This window comes from Drosophila montana, unplaced genomic scaffold (assembly GCF_035044405.1).
Source record: "Drosophila montana isolate Dmon_TW-CO22-7 unplaced genomic scaffold, ASM3504440v1 contig_3200_1, whole genome shotgun sequence".
Taxonomy (NCBI): Eukaryota; Metazoa; Arthropoda; class Insecta; order Diptera; family Drosophilidae; genus Drosophila; species Drosophila montana.
Window position 1 is genome coordinate 6,439,944 of NW_026998080.1, and position 18,250 is coordinate 6,458,193.

Below are 18,250 nucleotides of genomic sequence, written 5' to 3' on the forward strand. Positions count from 1 at the left end.
CTGCGCCCAAAGCTAAACTAAAATATACTCATTAAACTTTCAAAGTTAACTGCATCAAGCATATTCCTAACAGCTCTTGGTTTAGACGAAAACAACTCAATCTGGCAACTTGTAAACTGGCCAAGTTTTAATTGGTAGCTGCAACTGCCATACTCCGTAAACAAATCGATCTGGCTACTTTAAAAGCTTTAATTGATAACTTCAACTGCCATACCCCACACCCTCTTATATAGGGTATTCAACACGCACAGCTACAACTAATTGTTATATACTGATGTTTGAGTGTTTGATGCGTTTTAAATTGAAGTCAATTTTTTCAAATATTTGCATTTTGTGTGAGAACAGGAATTCCCATAAATATCGGTACATACAAACATGCATTGAGTGGCAATAAATAAAACGGGTAATGTCAATTTTATTATGGATTTCTGAAAATTCGTAAAATATGCACTTTTTAATTAATTGAAGTGGAGAAATCATTTAGCAAGTTGTCAACTTGAATACGCAATGAACAACTAAAATATAACATGCAATCGTTGCATAACATTCAGATTCAATTTACCATTAACATTGATAATAACATTTACATTATCATAAACATTTACAGCAGGACTTAGCCGTGAAATTTAAAAATGATAACGGGTGCAACTTTTTTTTAAATAATCTCTTTTATTATTGTTGAAGTACATATATTACACACGGAGCTCAAAGTATTTTTTTTTGCCTTTTCTAGCTTTATAGAGCTCGACGCACTTCAATATCTCAGTTGTCGCACAGCTTGGGTCCATCGCCAATGCAACCGGCATAGGCCATAAGATGGGGAATCGTGCTCTGTTGCATTACACCACTGAAAAGATGACTCTGTGGCCCAGTAGCAAAAACGCCAACATCATCACCGGAATGCACGCCAAGTGTACTAGTTATATAACTGGGGAAGATGAAAGCTGAGGGAACAAGTAGTTAAATAAGAATTTTAGAAGCTCTCCAATCTTGAAGTAATTTACTTACACGGATCATCAATTTTGTCTTCCAGAGGCTCGCGCTTTCCATTCTCATCCAAATACGGATTTGTGCCAACTGCATAATTCAAGGTGGCATATTTGACACCATTGATATCGGTGTCGTGTTGATTAAGTCCCAGAATATTGGTGCCGCGACCCGGATAGCCGGCGATGGATAGTGGATGGGCATGATCGGAGGTGACCACAATCAAAGTTTCCTCGGGATTCGTCATACCAAGCGCTGTCTCGACAGCCTTGGATAGCTCGTGCACCTCGTCAAGTCCCATTTGGGGTATGTTATAGTGATTGCCGTAATCCACAAGCCCTCCCTCGATGAACAGGAAGTAGCCCTCATCATTTTGGCTTACCACCTCAATGGCCTTCTTGGTCATCTCCTCTAATGTGGGCTTCTGTGCCGAATCGGCCAGTTTATGAAAGTCCATGATACCAGAATTGAAAAGACCGATCAGTCTGGGTATCCGCTTGGCATCTACACTGAGCAGCTGATTACGATTGTAGGCTAGTGCTCCTTCCGGATGCAATGATTGCCATTTAGAGAGCAGATTGACGCCATCAGACCGCTCGCCCTTGTTACCAAACTTATCCGTAATGGATTTTGGCAGAAACTTGCCCATGCCGCCGCCAAGCATAACATCAAAATTCTTGCCAGGCTCCTGGGTTATCAGCTGCGTAGCGATATCCGTGCAAGGAACATTCTGACCCTCGCCATATGTAACAATGTCCGTGTCGGACTCAAAGAAGCGATTTGTGGAGTGCGCATAGGCGCCGGAAGGACTGGCATGGGTTAATGTAGTGGTGGTCACAATTCCACTCGCCTTACCAGCTGCCTGTGCCCAGGCGGCAATCGAGCTGACTTGATTGGCGGGATCCTCACTGCCGCTGCAGTTGTTGAAGTTAACGTTGGCGGTGACACCAAGGGCAACAATATTGGTCTTGACGCCACACAAATAGGCGGTCGCAGTGCAGGCAGAATCCGGTACTTGGGCATTGGAGCAATAGGTCTGTCGGAATGAAGAGGTATTTGGTTAGAAGACTACACATTGTAACACTTCAGTTGCATTTTCTACAGGATATGTGCTTAGAATTCTCAAATGGTTAAAACGTAAACAATTTTTCAAACTGTTTCTTGGTAGCTTACCCTGCTCAAGCCAGTGTAGGGGAACTTCTCAAAACTCAGTGCATCCTCCTCGCCAGTGTTGCCTTTGAGTTGACCCTTTAAAATTCTGGCCGCCGCCAAAGTTGTCAAAGACATGCCATCGCCCAGGAACATGATCAAATTCTTGGCCTTCCTTTTGTCGACCTGTGGTAAAGCCAAGCGCTTGGCTATTTCTTCATTGGCCAAGTCGTACCAGAATTGCGCAGCCTTCTCCTCGGGTGGCGTGTACTTGTTCTTGCCCAATGCATTGGGATCAAGTAGATTAACATCTCTGGCCTTTCCCACAGAAGATCTGCCAACCAACTGCTCCTGATTGTGGACTTCGCTCACTGCAAGAAGTGGATTACATCTTTAGCTTCAAAAGTGTTTGCTTCCTGATTTCCACCCAGTACTTACTGTCGAAGGCTGCCGACCAGGTTGTGGCCACAAGGGCGCTAAGCAGCACTAGTGCTACGTAGAGAATCGACATATTGTGCGTTTCTTCTGAGTTCCTCTCCGACTGACGCTTAGTCTGGCCATATTCCCAGGTATTTATACTTTGTATTGAACGTGCTGCCCGAGTGTCTAATCTTAATTACTAATTTACTCAGTTTTACCAGCCTCATTTCGGTTATCATTTAAATCTGCTGACTTTTTGGTACTTGTCATTTTATTGGCTGTAGAATGTGATATGACTGAATATATTTTTAATTTTGGACCAAGGAACTACGGCATATTCAGACCCGTGGATCATGTTCGCCTCAAGTGGATAGTTCGTCGTAGTGGGAGCAAAATGGTATGGAGAAAAATACACTTAGATAAGGCAAAACTATTATTGTCTAAGGCAGACATTACCTAGCTTTGTCAGGGCGAAGGTTTTTATCTTTTTACTTGTTTCCCGCACGTGAGAGATTTTAAAGACTGTTTATATGGGTGTATCTATGTATGCATCTATACATATATGTGTGTGTATGTTGTTTTATAAAAAACGCAGACTAATTTTACCTATTACTGGGCCACTAATTAAGGAAACGTATTTCAATGCCCTACTATGCGATTCTCATTAATTCAGGTAAGCCCAATAGGTTTTCATGCTTTAATTATAAGTATTTCCTCTACTGCGGATCCTCTAATCCTCCCTCAAATTGTTCCTATTAAAATGTCGTCCTTTTACAAATAGATAAATAAAATCGTCGTGCGTGTGTATGTAAATTCTTAGGCATATTCGAATATGTGCTGACCAAAGTGCAGACCAGGCACGTGTTATTATCTCCTACGATATAAAAGTTGTCTCAAACGTTCTTCAGGTCAAACATCTCATGTTTAATACGTACTATATATAAAATCCCATAAGTATATAACGTCATAAACGGATTATTAACCAGAGTCTGTCGCGCCCCTGATTTTCAAATAGTATCATATTTATCTTGTTATCTTATAAGTATTTTATGTTCATGCTTGCAGACAATCTGCAAATACTCAAAAGCACCTTTTTTTAAACAAGAGCATGCTTTTAGGATGTCAAAAAAATGCGTTTAATCCCATTTTGAATTTGTTGAGTTTTTGTGTTTTTTTAATTGTGAACCTTTTATTGGTGCTGAATAAATAAAATTAATTACAAAGGCTTAGCTGCTGTTCCATAAAGTTCTGTTAAATGTTGCGGAAATATCCCATTGTGTTAAGGCTGTTATTTGTGTTTACCAATCCGTCCATACTTAACAATTCTTTTACATATCTATATAAGCCAATTCGTCAGATTTTTTGCGCAGTAAAATGAAATTGTTTTCAGTTTACCTTTGCTTGGCGCTTTGCGTAGTCCAGGCATACAGTCAAGCTATGAGCTTCTGTCGTGGACGCCCTGGTAAACATTTAACTAATTGACAACTTGCAGTTTCCCAGACCTGTAAAGGCGGCAAAAATGTTAGTTACGGTAAATATCCTCGCTGCACTCTGTCGGCCATGGACAGAATGTGGTTCTACGATCACCTCAGTAAATCTTGTTATACGCTAAACTATCGAGGGTGCGGGGGTAACGCAAATAAATACTGCTCTGAGACAGATTGCCTCAAAAAATGTAAGCATTAAAAATTACAAAATTAACTGCAGCCTTTTTGTTTGTATGTATGGTTATTCACAGCATGGAAAATACTCCGTTACAATTTAGAGCATAGTAAAACAGCCCTGGCTTATGATTAAATGTTATGATATCGATAAAAAAAATATTTGCTTATAATATATTACACATTAATAAATCGCAACATTCATAGACTGAATATTTCTCAATTTAATTTAAGATAAAGCGCAAATTTAGTCAACTTGCGATTTTGAATATTTCAATCGATTAATTTAAAAACATCTGTTAAAGTTCTGTTGCCGATCTGTGTTAGAAAACTTGCCACTCTTCATTTAAAGTTCTGGCTAAGTTATAACTTTAAACTAAATAGTTTTGTGACATGAATTGTATTTAAAAATTAATTTCAATTATTTCAAATGCAGGCAACGACTTGCGATAGTTTTACTGAAATAATTGGCGCTCACTGTTAATAACATATTTGATAATGTTAAGTTAACAGACAAATTTACAGAGCTCGATGTCAAAGGGAAGAAGAAGAGCAATTTTCATTTAAGAAACATATAAGGGGCAAAATCTAAAACGTAAATATGTCGTACGTTTTAAACAACGCAATTCGTCGCCAAATTAGCGGTATTGCCGCCAGGAATATGTCCGGCACTGCCGCCGTGGCTGGAGAACATTCGGGTAACTATCACCATAATAGAAAATATCCTCATAGTTAGGTTAAGGTTATATAATTTGGTGTTTGTGCCAAAACTTTAAAATCTTTGAAGACGTTAGCTTTAATAACAAAACTTTTTCAGGTGGCTACAAGGTCTGGAAGCGTTTGTCCTTCTTCGTGGCCATGCCAGCTGTCGGTCTGTGCATGCTGAACGCTTACCTGAAGCACCAGGAGGAGCACGACCATCCTCGTCAGGAATTCGTGAAGTACGATTACCTGCGCCGCCGTGAGAAGCGCTTCCCCTGGGGCGAGGGCAACAAGAGCTTGTTCCACAATCCCCACGTTAACCCCCTGCCCGATGGCTATGAGCACTAAGCGTCTACCCCACTCTTTGTAAAGGTGTTGCAGTTGTTGGTAACTTGCCTTGACTGCCTTAATCACACTCAATGTATTTAACATATTGTAAGCTGTAATTAATGTGGAAATACACACAAACCCAAACACATTCGACAAACTTGACTACAAATAAAGAGTGACAAACCGCAGCTTATCAATGGGTAGGAATCATCGATTCGATTCTGATAGCTGCATAACAATAAAACATCCAATCATTGTCGAATATCAAATACCCTTGCAGACGTATGGAGGATGTGCGGCATATTTCAATACTTGAGAATGTTTTCATACAACAACTTAAATTTTGATTGATTGTTCTTATTGGAGCTCTATTGTTCTCAGACGTCCGTCCAGGCAGATGAATCTAGGCATTCCATAATTGCCAACCAACATAATTACATCTGAGTGTAAACAACCCAGCACCGAGGCAGTCTAGCTATTCATCCTGTATGAGTTTACGTTACTTAACTTACTTACTTAACTCCCCGCAGCTAAGATTGAACAGGCATGTAAGTAGTATTTAAAACACTTTTTAATTAAATAAGAATTAAGATATACAAGCGGAGCACTAGGAAACATAGACTTTACAAGCTATTTTAAAAACATACCCAATCCAAAAAAAAGTTCAATTGTGTGGAAAAACGGTTCAAAAAAATCTTTAATTATTTATTTACCAATACAGATTAAGAAACCAACTTAATTATGAATATATTAATTCGGCGTAAATTCATATATTTGTGAGCTATTGATATATCAACTCTTAAATGTATCAAAGACAGAAACATTTCTACATTTGCAAAATGAAGAATTCACAAATCTGTTAACTATCATAAACGCAGCTGTTTCAGGAGTCCAGCGGTACTAAGGCTCAGAGATGACATCTTAGTTCGAAATCTACTTGGTGCTTTGATGCTTTGAACTGGCGGCCTTAGCGTTCCTTGGCTTGCTGCTCAGTTTGCCCTGGTCTGCAATAACCTTCTTTGTCAATCTTTTACCTGAATCGCTTGGCTTCTGAGTTTTTTCTTTGGTATCTTGCCTGCGCGTCTGGCGTTTGCTTTCCGGTGAGACGGACGCAGCGGCTGGAGATTTTGAGGTTCGGGCTCTTTTTAAATTATCTGGTGAAATCGGCTCATCTTTAATTATCTTGGGTTTAGACTCTTGTTTGATTTTGTCGCTTTCTTCCAATTTAGGGATCGGATTTAGTTTGCGTATTTTTGCTTGAGTTGGCGATGCAGATTTATTTGATGGCGACTCTGGCTCATCGCCTAGCAATTCCTCCATTAATTCGGACTCCTCTGCGACATCCTCCTCTTTGTTGACCCCCTGCTCAAATTCACCTTCATTCTGATAGGGCACCATGTCAACCACATGGTCGTCTTCGATGTGCTTCTGCAATTGGCTCGAGCTAAGGAAAATAAAATCACAAAACTCGCACGCGTGCCTTTCGCTCTTCTTATGCGCCTCCATGTGCGGCTCCAGGCTGTCCAAGTCAGCGATGCTCGCCTGACACAGTGGACAGACTAGCGAGATGCCCGCATGAATGGCCGAGTGATCCACCAGACTGTCATAGGTTTGGTGCGTATCCTTGCAAATGCTGCAGGTGAATGAGGCCGCCGGAGCCTGCTTGTGCATGCGCAAATGCCGCGATAAATGATGTGACAGCAGATATGACTTGGAGCAGTACTTGCAGGGATAGACGCGCTTGCCGGCGTGCGCAACCAGGTGACGGGCCAACTTGCCTGCGGTCACAAAGCTCCGGCTGCAGTACTGGCAAGAGAATGGTAGATTGGTGCTATGTATGACCTGTGCAATAAAAACAAACAGAAATTTACATCTCAGCTAAAGCAGTCGATTGATAACGACTCACCTCATGGCGTTCCAGACCCTGCTTGAAGGCAAACGCTTTCTGGCATACGCCACACTGGAAAGGCCGCTTTTTGGTATGGCGCTCGGCATGCTTTTCCATCTCCTTGCGCGAAATAAACGGCTTCTCGCAGTAAAGGCAAATAAACTTGGGCACATCCGTGTGAGTTCGTTCGTGGCGATGCAGCAGGGCGCGACGCGTGAACGCCTTTTCGCAGACGCTGCACTTGTAGGGACGTTCGCCCGTGTGTATAAAGTTGTGTTTCTGCAGATCGTACTTGGAGAAGAAGCTCTTGTCGCACTCCGGGCACTGAAAGCTACGCGTACGTGTGTGGTTCACAACATGTATGTCGAGCAGCTGCATCAGTGGAAATGAGCGATCGCAATGTGGACACGGAAAGACGTTAGTCGCCACGGGCGCAGCATTTTTAATTGGATCCGCAGCCGCATCAACTGCATCGGGATCAAGTATTTCCGTAACAAGCGCCACATTTCCGTCCTCGTAGTGCTTTATTTGAGGCGTGGCCAGGCGTGGTTCCACGGTGGTGCTGGCACCTTTGTTAAGCAGTCGCATCGACGATTTGTTGAGTACTTTTGGTTTGCCAGCCGAAGGCGTCGTTACAGCTGCTGGTGTTATGTTGTCCAGATCATCCAGTTCTTCAGCCATATCAGCTAACAGATTGTGCACATCGTCCATGGATAGTTCCTGGTTGTTCTCCACTTTCATCTGATATGACTTTGAGGGTTGGCGTTTTGCGGGAGATCCTCTTGGCGGAATCGGCGGCTCAGCAGAGCTCACTGCACCCGTATTGAGTAGCTTTTTGGTAAGAGAACTCGTTTCCAAAACCTGTACGCTTTCAATTTGCACATTGTTGGACTTGGCCATGGAATTAAGCAGTTTTTTGGGCTGCGCTTCGGCATGTTCCTTCTTAACTGCAACCGTTTGATTGGCCACCAGCGGGGCACGCGGCTTCTCCAGTGGCTCTGGCCATTTGCCAGTAAGCGGATATTGGCGGAGTAGAGTCTCCGCATTTTTACACATCTGTTTAAAACGGTAACAGTGCTCGAAGAGTAGACGACAGTCCAGGCAGATAAAGCTGGGCATTCCATCGTTGCTCTGGACCTATTTAAAGTAACCAAACAAATACGTTTAGGTGTGAATGGTCTGCAAAATTATATGGCAACACTGTTCATGCGCTCTGGTTATGCCAGCGGCAAGAGTGGCAACGCTAAGTGCATTCATTTGGCGGCAAGCGGTGCACAACTACAAATGCAATCGCGCAGTTTGTTTTCGTGAGCGTGCGAAGCACGCTTTACTCCGCTCTCGTTAATTAATTGATTAAACACGGTTAACCATAAAAGGATATTTTTACTATTTTGAAACAAATGAAATTTGTTAATACTGCTTTCGTGGCTAATCGTATTAGTAAAAATAGAACAAAACAGCTGTGCACAGTACTGAAATAAGTTTAGTAAAAAATCAACGCAAAACACAATCAAAGTGCTGTGGCCTGTGGAAAGGGCGCAACAATTGCAGCCGAGGGCAGCAAAACGAACAAAAGGCAGGCAACAAGGAGAAACGCAAACAAGAGCGAGTGCAAGGAGAAAGAGAGAGCGAGAGAGCGCGCTAACAAGTAAAATGACGGACGAGTGCAAAATAAGAAGCTTTGGTTCTCACAGCGGCAAAATAAACAACGATGCTGATAGCACCGATGCACAAGGAGAAACGGGTGCAAGAGGTGGAAGTGCATCCAACGCAGTCGCGCCGTAAGTGCAGTTTTTGTTCCCTATAACAATTGAAAATGGATAAAACAAGGGTATACTAGTTTTCTTGAAATTTATGTACCGTCTCTTTAAATGCCTCAATCTCGAAGATAACAGGAGTTGGGCACTTGAAATGTGTATATATATACTTATAAAAGTTTTAGTCATACCATTTGCGGGTCATTTTGCGATAAACGAATACGAACAATCGTAATTGTTAAATCGCCCAATTGTTAATTGTATATCATTTTTCTTATCTTTTCCTGTTTTTAGCCCCGTTAGCAAGTATGTAGCCCGAATGCCCATCGATCGCAATGCCAGATATTATAATATGAATCACAAGCACCGCGGACTGGCATTGATATTCAATCATGAATTCTTCAAGATACCCTCGCTAAAGGCACGGGCCGGCACAAATGTGGACTGTGAAGAACTGCGCAAGGCTCTGAAGCGCCTGGATTTTGATGTGACTGTGCACAAGGATTGCAAGCTGGGCGACATACTCGAGCATATTAGAAAGGCCGCCTCGCAGGATCACAGCGACAACGATTGCATTGCCATTGCCATATTATCGCACGGCGAACATGGCTATATCTATGCCAATGATGTGCAGTACAAGCTGGACAGCATATGGCATTATTTGACTGCCAACAGTTGCCCCACGTTGGCAGGTAAACCAAAATTGTTTTTCATACAGGCCTGTCAGGGCGACAGATTGGACTCGGGCGTAACGCTGGAAAAGAATGTAACTGAGACGGATGGCGATTCATCAACGAGCTACAAAATACCCATTCATGCCGATTTTCTATTCTCATATTCAACGATTCCAGGTGGGCTCGTTTTTTGTATTTTTTTAAATTTTTCTCCATCGAAATCTTTTCTGCAGGATATTATTCCTGGCGCAACACTGAAAATGGCTCATGGTTCATACAGGCGCTCATCCAAGAGCTAAACGAAAACGGCAAAGTGGACAATATGCTGGAATTGCTCACTTTTGTTAGCCGACGTGTGGCTGTGGATTACGAGTCGAACGTGCCATCTACTCCGATTATGGATCGTCAGAAGCAAATTCCGTGTATGACGTCAATGCTAACCCGAATTCTGCGCTTTACGGACAAACACCTAACTAGCCAGGCAGGCTAGCTATCAGTCGTGTATAATTACATATTATTCATACTAGCCTCATTCTGGATTCCATTTGACTTTAAGTTTACTATCGACAACGCAATTATTGGGCACAAACAAAGCCCAAAATACTCTTCCATCATTATTAACCAAAACATTAGTAGATTAAGAAATCAACAAACATATGGATAAGATAAAAACCACAGCATTATATATTTGATATACACATATATAAATAAATATGAAATCCCTGCTGAAGAAGAAATCATTTCAAATGCGAGCGCCAAATGCCAGCGATCTGGCAGCATTGTGCCACTTTGCGCTTGTGTATGTGCGTTTTTGTACAGTTGTCGCCATGTTGATAAATTATTATTATAACACATTTACAATTTGTTTATACCACTCTTTGCTTTGCGCAGTTAATATGTAAACTGCGAAAATAGTAAGACCGGTCGTTGGTAGTTGTTACTGTGTGAAAATGCCCGCCAAATAAGTTAGCGAAGACGCCAACGCAGCTATTTAGAAACCAACCAGCGATGACAAATATCTTAGCCAAGTTCGTGCTTGTGCATCTTGACGCTAATAGATGACTTAGTGTAACCTAGAACCAAATCTCGACTTACCTCTATGGATGTTATGGCCATTATTTGCAGCGGCAGCGACGCGGTTGACTTTATGCGTGTGTTTTCTACGTAAATTGAGGCAAGTTTGCTTTGTTGCACTAGACAGAAGCGGCAGATTTCCTTTTTGCGTAATTCGGCCTCGCGCACAATGCTTATGTCAGCCATCTTTAAAATCGTATTACTTTTTACTCAACGAGCCAATTAAAGCGCGTCCTAGGTAATTAGTTCTATTTGTTTTGTTGTAAACAATCAAAAACAAAAAAGAAAGACACAAACACAATGCCTTGCTTCAATACACGAACCCCGGATAGAGCTGCCACACTTCAGAGAACCGAGGCCATTTTGTTGGCGTTGCCACAAATCTGTCAAAACGTTGCTACCTAGTTGCACCACGAATGTACTAAATATGACGCTCTAATTTCAATAGACAAGCAAAAAGATAATGCCTAAATGTTTTTCGTTTCTGCATGTGCATCAAAGAAAATCGAAACTGATATTGCTATCATACGCTATTGGATTGGTTTATGTGTAAACGACTGCTCTATAACTTTCCTTGTTTGCCCAACGGCGACGAGTCAAGCGAATGCCGCCCGCTTTCATTTGTATGTGAATCAGTTAATAGTTATTCTGGCCCGGACAATTCACGGTCATTGTTATTTGTATGCATATACGCACAAAGTAAACACATTGGATAAAATACATTAGAGCAGGTAGCCAAAACTTAACTCAGGTAGTCGCATGACAATGGTGTTACCTGCAGACCATTAAAAGTAATTAAGAAGCATGATGTGCAGCAAAATACAGGTCTGCCTGAAATATTTTTAGGTTCCTACTATAATTGTTAAAATTTGCCTTGGCGTAGTTCTAGATTACACTTTAGTGTTGTCACCACTGTTGATTTAGTGATTTTTGTATCATAATAACTAACACTGTTTATCGCCATTTTGTGCTCAGAAGACAAATGAAGTTATTTTTAAGATTTGATCAGCCAACTGCTTTTGATTGATTGGTTTGAAGCTCCAATTGGAAAAACAGTCGATCCATTTTAAAATCGAATTGTTTGCGCATTTGAGGTCACATATAATCATTAGATAATTAATTATTTTTAATTTTTTATCTAATATTGAAAGAACAACGAATAAGGGAATATATTTTATTTGGCGGGTGCATCAGTCCATTAAATCGACATCTCTGAGACGGGCTTGCGTTTGCTCGCCAATATCAAAGATAACATGCTGCTGCAGGAGCTCGCGTGGCTCATATTTAAGGGACTCTTCGTAGGCATATTGAATGCTCGTATCATACAACATTAGCTTGCATTTGGCGAGTGCCAAAATGCAGTTGCGCAGGCGCGCGATTACCTCGCGCTCGTTGCGAGGCACTACTTCGTTCAGATTCTGTGCGAAACCACCTTCGCCGCCCTCCTGCTCCTCGCTCTTTGTGGGCGATATCCAGATGTAGCCGTTGTTGCCCAGTATAACGGACGCGCCACATGGCAGATTGTGGAAGTGCATCTTTCGTCTTTTGACCAGCGCGGGAAAAACTTTGACCAGTATACCCTGGGATAGTTTGCCATATTTTAAACTGCGGGTGTATAGCGACAATGTGCTCTCCTCAAAGACATTCTGCAAGGACAATAAATTAAGTACCAAACCGCAGCGCTTTGATTTAGTCATGATTTAACCTGGACTTCAGCGGATATCAAATCTCCCTCGTCCAGATAACGTCTCATCATTTGTTCATCCTCCGCGGATCGTCGCCTTAGCTCACCGCCTGGCAGATTAACCGAAGAGAGCAGCAGCACCGAATCCAGGCGCGAGTTTGTGTCAACACGCCAACGTTTTTGTCCCACTTCAAGGACACGTGCCACCACTACATCGCCAATCTCACCCACGTAACGACTTTTGAGCGGGCGCACCGATATCAATTTGTTCACCTTCTCAATCACGCCCGCCACAGATGCTTTTATGTTCTCATCTTCGACAAAGGTGCCGTGGCCGCGCATGAAGCCCGCTTCCGGCATTAGCACTTCGCCGGGTGTATAAATCCGGGGTAATTGCTCTTGATTTTCGGCCAGGGCATTCCAGTCAACGCGATCCAGCGCCAGGTCTATCATTGCGTTTGTTGACATCCTTTCCAGAGCGCTTAGTCTTCCTCTTCTGTTCCAATGCGCTCGCGCCTCTTCTTCTTCTGTTCACAATGCGTGTTTCGAACGGCTTGGCTTGTCTGTTAACTTTACATTTTAGGAAACTTAACATACGTTTATCGATATGTCGATAGCGATAACAGCTACAATTTGCGCAGCTGATTGCCGATAAGTTCGTCAGCAAGCAGCTGCTTGTGTATAAAAAATAGACACAATGGACCAGCCCGATGATCATTTTCGCTATATACACAGTTCCTCGCTGCACGAACGTGTCCAAATCAAAGTGTAAGTACAAGTGTACTGTAACAGCTAAGACGCCTACTAAGTTTTTGTTTTTGTTTTTCCGCAGCGGCACCCTTGAGGGCAAGAAACGCCAGCCAGATTATGAGAAACTGCTCGATGATCCCATACTCCGCTTCTCGGGCCTCTATTCCGAGGAGTACCCCTCGTTCCAAGTGCGTCTGCAGGTTTACAACGATGGACGCCCCTATTGCTTGCCCGTGCACAATTCGTACAAGTCCTTCGGCAAACGCTGGAGCTGGAACGAGTGGGTGACGTTGCCATTGCTATTCTCGGATTTACCACGCAGCGCCATGCTGGTGCTGACCATACTCGACTGCTCAGGAGCTGGCCAAACTACTGTCATTGGCGGCACGGCAATCTCCATGTTTGGCAAGGACGGCATGTTCCGCCAGGGCATGTACGATTTGCGTGTCTGGTTAGGCGTAGAGGGCGATGGCAGCTTTCCTAGCAAAACCCCTGGCAAGGGCAAGGAATCCTCCAAATCGCAGATGCAGCGACTTGGCAAGCTGGCCAAAAAGCATCGCAACGGTCAGGTGCAGAAGGTCGATTGGCTGGATCGTTTGACATTCCGTGAAATCGAGGTGATTAACGAGCGCGAGAAACGCATGTCCGACTATATGTTTCTCATGATTGAGTTCCCCACCATCATCGTGGACGACATGTACAACGTAAGTGGACCGAAAACTTGCTGTATGTTTAAATTATGCTCACGTCTTGAACTATTTCACAGTATTCAGTTGTCTATTTTGAACCAGAAGTGGATAACAAGTATAAATTGCCAGCCAAACCCAAGCTGGTTCTTGTCCCGGACTCGGAAATTCAAATGGTGAGTATATCTAAAGCAATTACTATATGCCTTTACTTTATCTGCTTTTTCTTTGTGCAGGAGAATCTGGTGGAGCGCAAACATCATCGTTTGGCACGTTCGGAGCGCTCTGGCATTTCGGATCGGGAAGCCAAACCGACAACTATGTACGTATTTAGTTAACTCTAAAAGCAAGCTAAATCTAATGGTATATACTTGCAGTATTCGGGATCAATTGCACAAAATAGTGTGCTATCCGCCGACTTATGTGCTGAGCAACGAGGAGCAGGACTTAGTTTGGAAGTTCCGTTTCTATTTGTCATCGCATAAAAAGGCGCTCACAAAGTTTCTAAAATGCATCAATTGGAAACTGAACGAGGAGGTAAACCAAGCGCTGTGGATGCTCGCCAATTGGGCACCCATGGATGTGGAGGATGCACTGGAGCTGCTCAGTCCAACATTCACACACCCGGAGGTGCGTAAATATGCTATAAGTCGTCTGGCACAGGCACCCGACGAGGATCTCCTGCTGTACTTGCTGCAACTCGTGCAGGCTCTCAAATATGAGGATCTCCGCATCATAATACAGCTGCACAAGTTCAACATACCCGAGCCGGAACGCGACGTGGTGCGCTCGCTGCTGGACGAGAACGACTCTCTGCTAGACCAGAGCAGCATATCCGATTTGAGCACTGCGAGCAGCGCCCTGCATGCCTCGGTTATACCCGCCAATCAGCGTGCTGCACTGGCCGCCGTTAAGGTTGAGAAATCTACCATGGCGAGCAGTGCGAGTGCGCCGGCCATCAGGGCCAGCACTCCAGCACTTAGGATGGAACGCGCTGATGCTGCCGATACAAGCGGCGCCTCGCTGCCCACCCAGTCCAACTCGCATACACCGGTGCTGGGCCAGACTGGGGCTCCCAATCTGTGCCAATTCCTAATACAGCGCGCTTGTAAGAACGCCACGCTGGCCAACTATTTGTACTGGTACTTATCCATCGAGGTGGAGGATGTGGCTTCGGTGCATAAACAGGATCAGCGGACGCACGACATGTATGCCATGGTCCTCAATATATTCCTCAAGGAGCTTTACGACGGTGCGTAGATTTGCTGTCCAACATTTCGGCTTTGTTATTCACATTTCTCACACCCGCAGGTGATTTTCATTTGCGCGGCATTTCCTACAATCTGCGCAAGCAGCAGTGCTTCATTGACGAGCTGGTCAAGTTGGTTAAGCTAGTGGCCAAGGAGCCGGGCAATCGCAACAAGAAAACGGAAAAGTTCCAAAAGCTGCTGGCCGAGCAGACCATGTTCAAGGTGAACTTTACCAACTTTGAGCCCATACCATTCCCCCTGGATCCGGAGATCTATATAACCAAAATAATACCACAGCGCACGTCGCTCTTCAAGAGCGCCCTCATGCCAGCCAAGTAAGTGTATTGGATCGCTGCATAAATTGCCAACCAAAAATAATCTTTATTCGGTTACAGGCTCACTTTTGTCACATCCATTGCAAAGCACGAGTATGTGGCCATTTTCAAGCATGGCGATGACCTGCGACAGGATCAGCTCATACTCCAAATGATTACGCTAATGGACAAACTGCTGCGACGGGAGAATCTTGATCTCAAACTGACACCGTACAAGGTGTTAGCGACCAGCTCCAAGCACGGGTTCCTTCAATACATCGACTCTTGCACCGTGGCGGAGGTGCTGGCTCGGGAGGGCAATATACTTAACTTTTTCAAGCGGCATAATCCCTGCGAGAACGGCCCCTACGGCATATCCGCCGAAGTGATGGACACCTACATCAAAAGCTGTGCGGGCTACTGTGTGATCACATATCTACTAGGAGTGGGTGATCGGCATTTGGACAATCTACTGTTGACGAGCACTGGCAAGCTGTTCCATATTGATTTCGGGTACATACTAGGACGCGATCCGAAGCCTATGCCCCCACCCATGAAGCTGAGCAAGGAAATGGTTGAGGCAATGGGCGGTGTCAGCTCGGACCATTATCACGAATTCCGTAAACAGTGCTATACGGCGTATTTGCATTTACGTCGGCATGCCAATGTCATGCTGAATCTGTTCTCGCTGATGGTGGATGCCACAGTGCCCGATATCGCTCTGGAGCCGGACAAGGCCGTCAAGAAGGTTGAGGAGAATCTACAACTGGGCCTGTCCGACGAGGAGGCGGTTCAGCATTTGCAGAGCCTGCTGGACATATCCATAACAGCTGTGATGCCGGCGCTGGTCGAGCAGATACATCGTATCACGCAATACTGGCGCAAGTAAATGCCAGTAAATGCTGCTCTTATGTAATTTAACTTTTTAGGTAAGTGTATTTTAATCTAAACGCAGTAGGTAAAGCACATACCTACATTCAGGTGTATTATATATATAAATATATTATTGTGACGTGTGTATATATTAAGCAGCCTCTTTGTTACTGGTATGCACAATGCACAAGCGCTCCAAGAAACCCGTGTGGGTGCTTTTCAAGATTTTGGAGCTCTTGATAAGCTCCATTTCTGGCTATGTGCATTTCAAAGGTTTTAAAGAGCAAGAAATTCCGCACATCTTTTTACCGTGCGCCACATTTGGAAGCGGGGTCATCATTGGCATTCTCAGCTTGGTCGGAACTTTTTTCGCTGACCGGCTTACCATGCGGGTTGAGGCCCTAACCAGCGGAATGTTAGGCACGTTGTATCTAGCTTCCGTCTATGCGCACATGTATCTGGTGCAGCATGATAAGCTGCTGCCGTTTCTCAAAGATCTCGAGGAGGAAAAGGACGGCTACATAATCTGCTGCAATAGAAATGCCATTTTGAGCTTGTATGCTGTTGCCATCTATTATCTGCATTGCACCTTTGCGCTGGATATTCTCCTTTGCCCTGAAAGTGATCATTTTTCTGACGATGTGAAGCGCAGCAAACGTCGACTTAAATTATACTTTATAAGCAAGGACGTTGAGCATTACGTTAGCCGTTTTCGTTGGTATCAACTGCTCTCCGCCAGCGTTCTGACCAAGAACGCAGAAAGGAAGCCATCATATTTGGAAAATGTTATTCGTAGCAAGTCCAGCGTTTGAAACGTTTCGATATTTGCGCCATCGATAAAAATTCAGATCAGCTGTTTGCCATAACAGCCCTGTCCAATTGCGCGCCCAAATTTACAGCTGTTTTGAAACCTTTGGCTATGCGCTGTTATTGTATTCTATTTTGTTTAGAGTTTTTGGTGTGCGCAAAATATTTAGCGTTTTGGAAAAATTACAGTGTGTCGTGATTCGCAAAACTTTTCTTACAACAACTACAACTGTGTACTAAGACTAAATGGCAAGCGGTGCGGTAAGTGTAGTCGTTTGTTTTATTCGAGTGCGGTTTCCTAGAAATTTCTGTCTGCAAAGTTTTCTAATTTTCATAGTTCAGTTTCTATGCGTGCTGTTTTCGTGCGCCAACTTTTTGACAAATGTGCGTGTATAGAATTGTGCTTAGTTAGTGGCAGGTACTCATATCAAAAGTTGTTGCTAAAAGTTAGCCGGGGCTACTAAAGTTTCAGGCCAAACAACGCGATGCTCTGCAGCTGCAGACACCGCAAATTCGCATCCCGCCCCCACAACTTAGCTGGCGTCCAAATGGTGCTCAGCTAGCAAACTTGGTCTGCCCGCTCTTATTGTTTAACCTCTCTGTCTCTTTCTCCATATCCCAGTCTCTCTCTTAGTTTTAAAGAGCGGCAAACACAATTGCATTGCGAGCCATGAGTCAGCCGCAAAGCAGACGTAGCTCTCACGTTGCCTTTTGTTATTGTTGTGCTTGGAATGCAAGCATAGCGCGCGCTTGCCCTCCCCGCTCTACATGTGCTGCTAGCCGGCTGTGCCTGCAGGCAACCTCTCTCGCTCTAGCACTCCTTATTGGAGCAGCACGTGTTCATTTTCATGCAAAAATTTATAGTCGTGTATGTAGGTATGCATGTTTGTACTTTTTTTCTTTCTTTATTTTTTTTTTGGCATACTGTGAAGGTATGCGTGTGCGTTGTGTCTGAATTTGTATGATAGGTATGAATGTAAATATGCTTGTTTGTTTAACAACAAATTATCGTTACGTGCAGCTTAATGTAAGTGTAGGACAGACCTATGCTCAGTACATATTGATAAATAAAACATTTGCTTAGAGGCAGATGAAAGAGTTGTTAGAAAGTGCAAGTTATAATCTGTTCATGCATCCTCTTGTGACGTCAGCGATGTTCGATCGTGGGAGTTGCCACTTGACATAAAAAGTGACACCCCATCAAAGTTATCGATCACAGACAAGCTTCGATAATACATGGTGCA

The 18,250-nt window shown here is 43.6% G+C and overlaps 8 protein-coding genes across 9 annotated transcripts in view; 5 read left to right on the forward strand and 3 right to left on the reverse strand.

Annotated features, from left to right (window-relative positions):
* Positions 1–649: 649 nt before the first annotated feature.
* On the reverse strand, positions 650–2,733 carry Alp7 (Alkaline phosphatase 7). Its single transcript, XM_064687153.1, has 4 exons — positions 2,575–2,733; positions 2,161–2,507; positions 1,009–2,023; positions 650–944 (listed from the first exon to the last, which is right to left on the reverse strand). Exons 1-4 carry the CDS (start codon positions 2,645–2,647, stop codon positions 763–765), a joined length of 1,617 nt encoding a protein of 538 aa, XP_064543223.1. The 5' UTR covers positions 2,648–2,733; the 3' UTR covers positions 650–762.
* A 2,021-nt stretch (positions 2,734–4,754) lies between these two features.
* Positions 4,755–5,437, forward strand: levy. Its single transcript, XM_064687769.1, has 2 exons — positions 4,755–4,915; positions 5,035–5,437. Exons 1-2 carry the CDS (start codon positions 4,819–4,821, stop codon positions 5,265–5,267), a joined length of 330 nt encoding a protein of 109 aa, XP_064543839.1. The 5' UTR covers positions 4,755–4,818; the 3' UTR covers positions 5,268–5,437.
* Positions 5,438–6,024: 587 nt separating this feature from the next.
* Positions 6,025–10,906, reverse strand: pita. The gene is made up of 3 exons (XM_064687779.1): positions 10,664–10,906; positions 7,156–8,274; positions 6,025–7,091 (listed from the first exon to the last, which is right to left on the reverse strand). The coding sequence occupies exons 1-3, from the start codon at positions 10,826–10,828 to the stop codon at positions 6,183–6,185; spliced, it is 2,193 nt and encodes a 730-aa protein (XP_064543849.1). The 5' UTR covers positions 10,829–10,906; the 3' UTR covers positions 6,025–6,182.
* Dcp-1 (Death caspase-1) lies at positions 8,428–10,305 on the forward strand. Its single transcript, XM_064687789.1, has 3 exons — positions 8,428–8,918; positions 9,189–9,745; positions 9,802–10,305. The coding sequence occupies exons 1-3, from the start codon at positions 8,791–8,793 to the stop codon at positions 10,056–10,058; spliced, it is 942 nt and encodes a 313-aa protein (XP_064543859.1). The 5' UTR covers positions 8,428–8,790; the 3' UTR covers positions 10,059–10,305.
* An 896-nt stretch (positions 10,907–11,802) lies between the features above and the next one.
* Rrp4 lies at positions 11,803–12,886 on the reverse strand. Its single transcript, XM_064687790.1, has 2 exons — positions 12,348–12,886; positions 11,803–12,288 (listed from the first exon to the last, which is right to left on the reverse strand). Exons 1-2 carry the CDS (start codon positions 12,792–12,794, stop codon positions 11,833–11,835), a joined length of 903 nt encoding a protein of 300 aa, XP_064543860.1. The 5' UTR covers positions 12,795–12,886; the 3' UTR covers positions 11,803–11,832.
* Positions 12,887–12,944: 58 nt separating this feature from the next.
* Positions 12,945–17,205, forward strand: Pi3K59F (phosphatidylinositol 3-kinase 59F). The gene is made up of 7 exons (XM_064687778.1): positions 12,945–13,094; positions 13,159–13,780; positions 13,843–13,938; positions 13,999–14,084; positions 14,140–15,014; positions 15,074–15,347; positions 15,408–17,205. The coding sequence occupies exons 1-7, from the start codon at positions 13,024–13,026 to the stop codon at positions 16,213–16,215; spliced, it is 2,832 nt and encodes a 943-aa protein (XP_064543848.1). The 5' UTR covers positions 12,945–13,023; the 3' UTR covers positions 16,216–17,205.
* apt (apontic) overlaps positions 16,379–18,250 on the forward strand; it is a 45,704-nt gene continuing 43,832 nt past the window's right edge. For both annotated transcript variants that reach the window (XM_064687781.1, XM_064687780.1), the window contains exon 1: positions 16,379–17,267. Coding sequence is in view for 1 of the 2 variants with exons in the window: in XM_064687780.1 (XP_064543850.1) it covers positions 17,253–17,267 (15 nt within the window). In the remaining variant the exon portion in view is untranslated. The remainder of the gene's footprint in view (positions 17,268–18,250) is intronic.
* On the forward strand, positions 16,382–17,011 carry LOC135432524 (uncharacterized). The gene has a single exon (XM_064688247.1). The coding sequence runs from the start codon at positions 16,382–16,384 to the stop codon at positions 17,009–17,011; it is 630 nt and encodes a 209-aa protein (XP_064544317.1).

Bases quoted from the DNA above. Each gene is read 5' to 3' on its own strand.
- Alp7 (XM_064687153.1), bottom strand. From the start codon at position 2,647: ATGTCGATTCTCTACGTAGCACTAGTGCTGCTTAGCGCCCTTGTGGCC. The intron at 2,508-2,574 runs GTAAGTACTGGG...CACTTCTTGCAG, and splicing joins CTGGTCGGCAGCCTTCGACA to TGAGCGAAGTCCACAATCAG. The intron at 2,024-2,160 runs GTAAGCTACCAA...TCATTCCGACAG, and splicing joins CCTACACTGGCTTGAGCAGG to ACCTATTGCTCCAATGCCCA.
- Rrp4 (XM_064687790.1), bottom strand. From the start codon at position 12,794: ATGTCAACAAACGCAATGATAGACCTGGCGCTGGATCGCGTTGACTGG. The intron at 12,289-12,347 runs GTTAAATCATGA...TTGTCCTTGCAG, and splicing joins TGATATCCGCTGAAGTCCAG to AATGTCTTTGAGGAGAGCAC.
- Pi3K59F (XM_064687778.1), top strand. From the start codon at position 13,024: ATGGACCAGCCCGATGATCATTTTCGCTATATACACAGTTCCTCGCTG. The intron at 15,015-15,073 runs GTGCGTAGATTT...TCACACCCGCAG, and splicing joins CCTCAAGGAGCTTTACGACG to GTGATTTTCATTTGCGCGGC. The intron at 15,348-15,407 runs GTAAGTGTATTG...ATTCGGTTACAG, and splicing joins AGCGCCCTCATGCCAGCCAA to GCTCACTTTTGTCACATCCA.
- levy (XM_064687769.1), top strand. From the start codon at position 4,819: ATGTCGTACGTTTTAAACAACGCAATTCGTCGCCAAATTAGCGGTATT. The intron at 4,916-5,034 runs GTAACTATCACC...AAACTTTTTCAG, and splicing joins CGTGGCTGGAGAACATTCGG to GTGGCTACAAGGTCTGGAAG.
- Dcp-1 (XM_064687789.1), top strand. From the start codon at position 8,791: ATGACGGACGAGTGCAAAATAAGAAGCTTTGGTTCTCACAGCGGCAAA. The intron at 8,919-9,188 runs GTAAGTGCAGTT...TCCTGTTTTTAG, and splicing joins GCATCCAACGCAGTCGCGCC to CCCCGTTAGCAAGTATGTAG. The intron at 9,746-9,801 runs GTGGGCTCGTTT...TCTTTTCTGCAG, and splicing joins CTCATATTCAACGATTCCAG to GATATTATTCCTGGCGCAAC.
- LOC135432524 (XM_064688247.1), top strand. From the start codon at position 16,382: ATGCACAAGCGCTCCAAGAAACCCGTGTGGGTGCTTTTCAAGATTTTG.
- pita (XM_064687779.1), bottom strand. From the start codon at position 10,828: ATGGCTGACATAAGCATTGTGCGCGAGGCCGAATTACGCAAAAAGGAA. The intron at 8,275-10,663 runs GTAAGTCGAGAT...TACTTTAAATAG, and splicing joins TGGCCATAACATCCATAGAG to GTCCAGAGCAACGATGGAAT. The intron at 7,092-7,155 runs GTGAGTCGTTAT...TTTATTGCACAG, and splicing joins AGGGTCTGGAACGCCATGAG to GTCATACATAGCACCAATCT.